Genomic DNA, 8,356 nt, shown 5'->3' on the forward strand with positions numbered 1-8,356 from the left:
GGGGAGGGGTGGCATGACTAATATAGACGAGAGTTCTCGGAAGCTCAGCCATCCCTAGAGAAAAGTGGGGAAACTTCTTAGCTCTGCCCCAGATATTCCCTCTGCTCTTGAGTAAGTAATAAAAATTGTTGTACAACAGTCACCTGTGCATATATACTAATCCTCTGCCAGCATTAGTCTGTTCCATAGCTTTAAGCTAAATGCTGGGAGCTACCTCCCTCAGGACTCACATGCTGGTCTTAACTGAGGCTTTGGGGCACTCTATTCATACAAATTCACAATTGTTGGCAACTGCAAATTGCTCAAAGATAAAAAGAGAGAGAATCCAGCATGGTCTGTTGCAGAACATCCTATTCTTGTTTTGGCAATGCTGTTTTCTGATAAATTTGTTCTGAAAGAAAGCCTGGTTTTAATATGGGTTTCAACTTTTCTCCTGTCTGGTTTCGAGCCCAATCCCACTGACAGCACATGAAAAGAGAAAGCAAAACTCAGAGTACCACTTACAACTTCATTTTCTAAGTTAAAGTTCACAAACAGCCAAGCACCAAAAAATAAAAAAGCTTAAAATCCCACTCCAATATTAGAATACTTCATTGTGAAGAAGAAAATAAATATGTTTAACAGGTTTTCAGCCTTTACTTTCAAGTGAATAACCTTTCCCTCTCCCTCAAATCAAACCACCCTCACAAGATGTTCCTGCAAAGTGTCATTTCTCTTGCTGTGTGGTATTTTCCCCAACAGCAAGCATCAAATGAGCAAGTGAAATTCCTACCTTTCTTGTTTGAGCATTTAAAGGCTTGCCATGACCAGCCTCACAGTCCTCCACGTTATCTTCTTGTAATTCAATAATCTCATGCTCCTGACCAGAGCTTTGCCTTTTCATAGCTTCTGTCTCTGCGCGAGGACCTCTGTGTCTGAAGCAAGCACGGAGGCAACTCATTTCCTTCTGGTTTCAGCAGCGATTATGGTCAGTAGTAGTTCTGGTATGAGGCTGGAGATGGTAACAGTGAGAGTTGGGATAGTTTTCACAGGAGTGATCTCAAAACACTGATAAATAAGGGGAATTCCTTGAAAGGGCAAATAACGTCATCTGCACTAGCCACAGAGAAATGGGAGGCGGAGGAAGTATCGATTTGCCTAGCCACCAGAATTACAGCCCTCAGCTGTGCAATACTAGGTTTTCCAGTTTGTCTACCTTACTGTACCAGCCCTTGACAAGCACAAGCAGGTGACTAAACCTTCAGCAACGTTATCATTTGCTGAAGCAATTTTGAAAGGAAACAGATTGCTTTCCCTGCTGCTGTCAGCCGAAACAGTAGAATACTATTGCTGTTATCCGCGCAGATAAAAAAACAGATGTGGTTCTGAACAGCATAAACTGAGTAAAGGATCACATAGCTTGTGGTTCAGTTAGGCTGTGAAGGGAACTTATAATATCCATCAACACTTCTAATTTTAGTCTCCCTGTATAGTCAATAAAGAAATGAATGTTACTGACCATTGTGCTGTGAATTGTCATCTCTCTCTAGCTGTTATATAGCCCAAAATCACGTTTGGTGCGAAAGATCCATTTATGTCTATTCACATACTATCCAACCTAAACCTGAGAAGCTGCTTCCATGTAAAAAACAAAAGGACAAATCTGAAGAGAGGAGGAAGGTGGCCTTCAATTTCAGCTTGTGCTCTACAGGGCATGCTTTTAGGAAGCAAAGCATGGTGTGAGTTGAGATCTGGCCTGCGCTAGTTTCCCACATGAACTCTCCCATGCTACTTAGAGTCACTCAAAACAATTTATTGCAGCCAGGGGCTGATTCCTCCCCCCACTCCCCCAGTATCCTTCATCCTACTTCCTCTCATTTCTCCTGTTCTGTCTCCATCCTCATGTTCCTCCTTCCTCCGCACAGGGCACCTCTCTCCCCTTTGGATCAAAATGGTTGGGCAGGCAGCTGGTAACTGCACTCTCGCTCACTCTCTTGTCGCAACACAGAGAGGATCATGGATTAAGAGGAAAACAAAGCCTCTTTCTCCAACTACCTCTCTTGCTGGCTGAGCATCCACTCACAGCACTGCTCCTTCTTTTTCCTGCCAAATGCTGAGGATACTTTTCCTCCCCCCAGATTTTCCAATTGTGCAACTCATCTGGCTACTGATGCCTGGAGCGTTGCCCGGGGGTTCAGATTCCTGATGTCGGGTCACAGCTATCCAGGCAAAGGCACTCCATCAAGCTGAGCATATGGCTTGGTTTCATTCAGCGAATAAAAAGAAATACAAATTGCATACCCCACATTTTGGTTCTGGAGAATCCTTAAAACTCTGGAGGACTGAGGATGAAGCTGAGCAGTCTTCAAGATCAAAACGTGTGTCTGGATCCACAAGATTTTACCTGGGACATCTTCACTAGAAAAAGTCTTTACCTACTGGTTCTCAGTATTCCTGCTGGAGATGAGCTTCATTTATTTCATTTCCACTCACAGTAAAAGACCTTACCTTCCTACTGAATTGTCTGAAACCAAAACAGTTTTTCTAAGTCAAACGAGTTAATGATTATGGATCCCACCCTGCAAAAGCCAAAGTACTTTTATTTACATCTGTGAAGGAGCTCCTTACAAAATCTTGAGTTTCTTTCGTCTGGGTAATCCAACTTCCACACTTGGTGCCTTTCTTACATGTGAAGTAACTGACCCTTCTGATGCATGGAGCTGAGAAACTCTTAAAGAAAACGGGAAGTCGAGAACTGATTTGAACTTTCTGGCCTAGGCTTTTATCTAAAACAGAACAGCAGGAAAACTGGTTTTTTCTATAGTGAAGACATCTCTGGTTTCAATATAAGGAAAAGAAACATGCCCTTAAATGTCCGCTTTAGTAAAACAGGCAAGTTAGGCTCAGCTTTACAAAAAGACAAAACTCCAAGGTACAAATATAGTTCTGATTGCAGCTGGGGATTAGAGTTTCAGAGGCGCAATCAAATGAATAAAACATAGCCACTTCATATTTAGCATGTGTTTATTAAAAAGGAAGATGTGAATGACTGACTAGCCTTTAAAGATACTAACCCCCCTAAAATATAGGTTTTGAGTATAGCTTATGTAGTAAGTTTGACAAAAGCATGGGGGGGGGGGGGGGGGAGCCCAAAAGGGGGGGGAATGCCCACCAACACTAGAAGAAAGGAAGGAAAAGCAGTATCAGTGTCAGACGCAGGAATCTCACTGCATGCAGATTACAGTGCTAGCTCATTCCAGTGTTTTCCCCACATGCTGACAAGGTGGGTCTAAAACTAAACAAGGATCACATATTTATGTACCGTAGAATAAGAGTGTGCTGTGTGGACAGCAATGACTGGTATTCAAAGTGCTGGCTTCATTTTTTTTTTTTTTTTAATATATTAAAGGTGAAAGCTAAACACTTCTAAACACTGAGCACAATTTTAAGACCATCTAGAAAGACCACCTAGACAGATCTTTTATTAAACTGAATACCAGCATTCTTAAGTCCCATAAACAGCTTTGGAAACCTTAAATCAGCTAGATTTGGGCTGATAGGCTCATCAAGAGATTATAATTATCAAAGCTAGATTTACTGCTAGTGTTAAAGAAAAGTGGCTGTCATTTCCTCTTCTACTTTCTTTGAGTCCAAGGATGCATCCAACCACAATAAATCCCTTTTCCTTTTATGTCCCTTTCAATGTCATGTGGCCACGTGGGCATAGCCCGGGAAGAGACACAAACCAAAAATCCTGACCCTGAAACTCTGCTTGCTGCAGACCAAGGACATCAGGAAAAGCAGCACAAACCCACCAGGAGCGTGCTAAAATTCACAAAGCATGCCAGAGCCAGAGCTGGGGAAATACACTTGTAACATAGTGCAAACATCAGACCTTACAACTACGTTCAAATTGTAAAGAGAATGTAAGAAAGCACCAAAGTTTCCTTTTGTTTTATTAATTAAAACTGAGTATTTCTTTCCTCTTATTTAAACGTCATCCCAAAGAACCTTAATGATGCTCTTCTGGTTCTTTAATGAAAATTTCTTGCATCCTAACATTCATGAGCTATATATCTGATGTTTTCAGGAAAACATATGAGACAGCCCAAAAGTTACAGCCCAGAAAGGAACAGTCGTGCAGTGGCAGCATAACTAAAGAATGAATTAATCTCAGCTTTGTACACTATACTGATTATAGTACTTTTATTTTCAAGAAACATGAAATAATTATTTATGTTTAGAATCCTGTAACATCACTAAGGTAATATATATGAATTGAGTATATATGGGATGTGGCCATAAATACCCAGATATGTGTATGTGGAAAAGTATATAGATATATACATAGCAAGGGAAATGAAAGGAGAGGAGAAGATTTACAAAAGAAAGATTTGGCTGGATTTTTGTTACAGGTTCTAAACCATTTTATGTTGTTTTTAAGGCAGTGCTGTTTCTGCTGCTGGGGATAAGGAAGATGAATCCATAAGGAATCTGAAGTTGCTCTGAATCTGAACAGTTACTGCTAGGTGAACAACAAATGATAGTTTCTTCATTAAGAAAGTGCATTCTTTCACAAAGAAACACTCGATGGCATTTTCATGTTATATCATTAGAGATGGCCATAACAGACTACTGTAGGAAGCAGCTTTCGTAAGGGAGATGATCTGCATTTTCTCCTTGGCACATCAGTTTGTATTCTGACGAATCCAGTCATAAAGTGCCGTCACCTTAGTGTATACACCAGGACGATTGCGTCGAGCACATCCTTCACCCCAGCTCACAATGCCAGCAAGGTACCATCTATTTCCCTTTCCTGTACAGGCCAAGGGACCTCCAGAATCTCCCTAAAATGAAGGGAGTTCAGCCATTAGTGCACGCGCACACACACACAGAGCACTGCAACAAAAGTTAGGTTATTTAAGGACAGTAAATACCTGCCCCTCTCTTGCTCAAATTACAATTTAATATTAGAATCTTATTTCTGGATAGAATGTACCCAGGTAGATGTAAAATTTATTCAATTTATTTTAACTTATGGAAGTAGCACACTAATCAATATAAAGCAATGGCAAGAAGTTGTTTAAAAAATTACTCATTGCTAATGTCCCATTACAGGATTCATAAAGCAACTGATCACAGGCTGAGTGGGGAGAGGAGAAGACAGGGATGGGAAGTGGGAATTCTGCTACCCTTTGACCATAAATTTTTCACAGGTTGAAGGCAGAACTCTTATACCGTCTATTAAATAGGAATAGAAAGATACCACACAACCCCAACAGAAAAAACAACCAACCAACCAACAACAAAAAAAAAAACCAACCAAAAAACAAACAAGGCACAATTAAGTATTATCAGCAGTTTCATAATCAAGACTGTGTCTACATTCAAAGAGGGAGTGGAAGAACAAAGACTAAGGAACACGCAAATAAGAACTGGCTTCTTAAAGGGAACATGCAGCTCTGTACAGCAACGTAGAAAAGTAAAAATTCTCATTTAGTTTGATTCACAGGATCAAAATGCATTTGGGCTCACAAATGCTTTGTGCCCTTCATTGTTTTAACCTTGTGTGCCTTCTGTGAACAGACCAGTTCACAGAACTCCGAGCAGTTATGAATGCAGCTCATCTCTGCAGCTGTTCCTTATGCATACAAGGCAGTCGGCAGCCTCCAAGTTGACCCTGGGGTTTGTTTGCTGCCCCCGGTTGGAGCTAAAACGTGGAAGAGGTCAGAAGAAAGCCATGTACCGAAAAAAGAGTAACAATAGAAAGCCTTCATCACCCAACGAAACAAAATTATCTAGAGATAAGAAAAGAAGCCAGAACAGTTCTTCCTCTCTCTCAGGCTGCTGTCATACTGGCAATTTTGATAATCCAAGAAGCTGATCTCAAAGTGGTTTGAGAAAGCAGGCTATATACCCTGGCCAGTTCTGAAAGACTGAAGGGGCTGTATGCTGGTAGAGAGGACGGATCATAAAAAAGACCAAAGAACATCCTAGAGTGATAAGAAAACAGTGTCTGAAAGAGTAAATGTTTTATTTCTCACTGTAAGTATCACATCCTCTAAGGATGAAAGGTGTTTGGAAGCTCCACATAACCTGTGCAGTACATGCACAGGTTAGGTGTCCATGAAGAAATGAAACAAATCAGAATGCCCACAAGTCTGAAACTGTAGTAAAAGGGTTTCAGGGTGCTGTGGGGATTTCCTGAACTGCCAACATCATTCCTCTCTAGCACTGCAGAAGAAATATCCTAGGGACTGAAAAGAAAGAAATAGCAAAGGTGTTACTCAGACTAAGAACTTAAAGGCCCAGAGGGCCAGCATGCCAGGACTCAGACACAGCATGTTATTTTAGAAACTGGATTGACCAATAAGGTATATAGACAAATTGCTTAAAATGTCCATCTAAAAATTCAAGGGCATCTCTTAAACAACACATTTTTTGGAGGAACATCAAGTCTCTAAAACAATATGTTTTGCAAAACAATTCCAAGATCTAAGGTTATACACAAACTGCACATAAAGTTAACAAAAAAAATAATTCATTGAATTAGAACTTAGAGACTGCAGGAAGATCCTGCAAATGGTCTATTGTGTATAAAGAAGTTTGACCCATTAAGAGATATGATCTTGCAAAAATTATCCTATTACCTTAAAATAGTAAAATTTATATATTACAGAAAAATTTGATCAAATTACCACAGTCTAAAATCAGTAACACATTTCTCTCCCTTTACACAGTAACAGGTACAATGACCATGTTTCTAATTTTGAAAGTGGATATTCATCATAATAAGTTTAAATCCTGATAAAGTACACAACTAGTTTAACAACTGATAATGAGAAAGAAGGCAGAGTCAAGACAGTTGAAGTACGTCCAAAAAGTGGTTTCTGATTGTGTGTGCAAATAAACTAGGTCATATAAGTTACGATACCATGATGTAATCAAAACTTGTAATTATACACATGAATGAACATAGGAAACTGAAAGGCAGCATTGCAACTGCATTTACCAAACCTAGTTTACCTTTGCCTTTTGTATTTCTTTGTAACTGTAACAATACATTACTCACCATACTGTTACAGTATTTTATTAATCCCACACCCAGACATCAAAAAAGGAAAAAAAATGATTATGAATAGCAAAAATCGCAGATGGCCCTAACTTTATACCCTTTACCCTTACATATCTCTTCTTTTATAAGAAACATAACTGTTGAAGAGGAAAAAGAATTCTTTTCGACACATTTTACCCCTTATCTTTGCGAAGCAACATTTCTCAAGAGATTCAGAAATTATCTATGCCAAATTTCCTTCCTTATTTTGGAGAACCTTTAATTGCCATGTTTAATTAACCATACACTCAAGACATCTCTATTACTAAGAAAAAAAAACAAAACACAAACAACCCACAACTCTGAACAGTTTTCCAATGAAAGCAAACATTCATTTGTAGTTTCTCTACAAATTCCAGATTACCTGGCATGCATCAATGCCACCACTAAGATTCCCAGCACACAGCATACGTGATGTGATAAGATCATCATACAGCTTGTTGCAAACACTTTGGTTAATTATCCTCACTCGAGCTTCCTGCAGCATTTTGGCAAGGTGACCTGGAAAAAATACAAAAGGTATTGCAGAGGTTATGGTGGTACAGATTTCTAACAGAGATACCACTTGTCAAAACAAGAGATTTGCTCCAAACTCAAAATCTACCCAGCTGATGGCAGGAGAGTAATTCCCCTCCCTTTAATTGCTGCCTGCCCTCAGTTTTTGAAAGCTGTTTTCTACACTACCCTCTAGACATAAAGGTCCCTATGCACCACCTTTCCATTTCCTTAGTCTTTATCCTTATGAGCATCTTCTGCTAGAAAGTAGTAAAAAAAGCCATGGAAATTATGAGTATAATACAAGATTCCACACAACGTGACTAATTTTGAATGCCATTTCAAAACATGGCTGGAAACATATCCCGTGCCCCATGCCACTGCCCAGAACACTACCCTGGGCCTTGAAAAGCAAGTCCTATGGTGACATGGCACCCCAGAAAGAATTGAGTCAGACAACGGGACTCATTTCCGAAACAACCTCATAGACACCTGGGCCAAAGAGCACGGCATTGAGTGGGTGTATCACATCCCCTATCATGCACCAGCCTCTGGGAAAATTGAACGATACAATGGACTGTTAAAGACTACACTGAGAGCAATGGGTGGCGGGACGTTCAAACATTGGGACACACATTTAGCAAAGGCCACCTGGTTAGTCAACACTCGGGGATCTGCCAATCGAGCAGGCCCTGCCCAGTCAGAACTTTTACGTACTGTAGATGGGAATAAAGTCCCTGTAGTGCACATAAAAAATATGCTGGGGAA

At 40.1% G+C, this 8,356-nt stretch overlaps 2 protein-coding genes across 2 annotated transcripts in view; both read right to left on the minus strand.

Annotated features, from left to right (window-relative positions):
* Positions 1-940, minus strand: part of CUNH3orf52 (chromosome unknown C3orf52 homolog) — a 7,942-nt gene extending 7,002 nt beyond the window's left edge. The window contains exon 1 of the mRNA XM_009274603.2: positions 773-940. Within this exon, the coding sequence (XP_009272878.2) occupies positions 773-940 (168 nt within the window). The remainder of the gene's footprint in view (positions 1-772) is intronic.
* A 3,072-nt stretch (positions 941-4,012) lies between these two features.
* The window catches only part of LOC103895073 (transmembrane protease serine 7), a 24,941-nt gene continuing 20,597 nt past the window's right edge, over positions 4,013-8,356 (minus strand). Inside the window, exons 16-17 of the mRNA XM_009274579.2 lie at positions 7,458-7,594; positions 4,013-4,826 (exon numbers count right to left, since the gene is read on the minus strand). Coding sequence (XP_009272854.1) covers positions 4,668-4,826; positions 7,458-7,594 — 296 coding nt within the window. The 3' untranslated portion in view covers positions 4,013-4,667. The remainder of the gene's footprint in view (positions 4,827-7,457; positions 7,595-8,356) is intronic.

This window comes from Aptenodytes forsteri, unplaced genomic scaffold, assembly GCF_000699145.1.
Source record: "Aptenodytes forsteri isolate BGI_AS27 unplaced genomic scaffold, ASM69914v1 Scaffold287, whole genome shotgun sequence".
Taxonomy (NCBI): Eukaryota; Metazoa; Chordata; class Aves; order Sphenisciformes; family Spheniscidae; genus Aptenodytes; species Aptenodytes forsteri.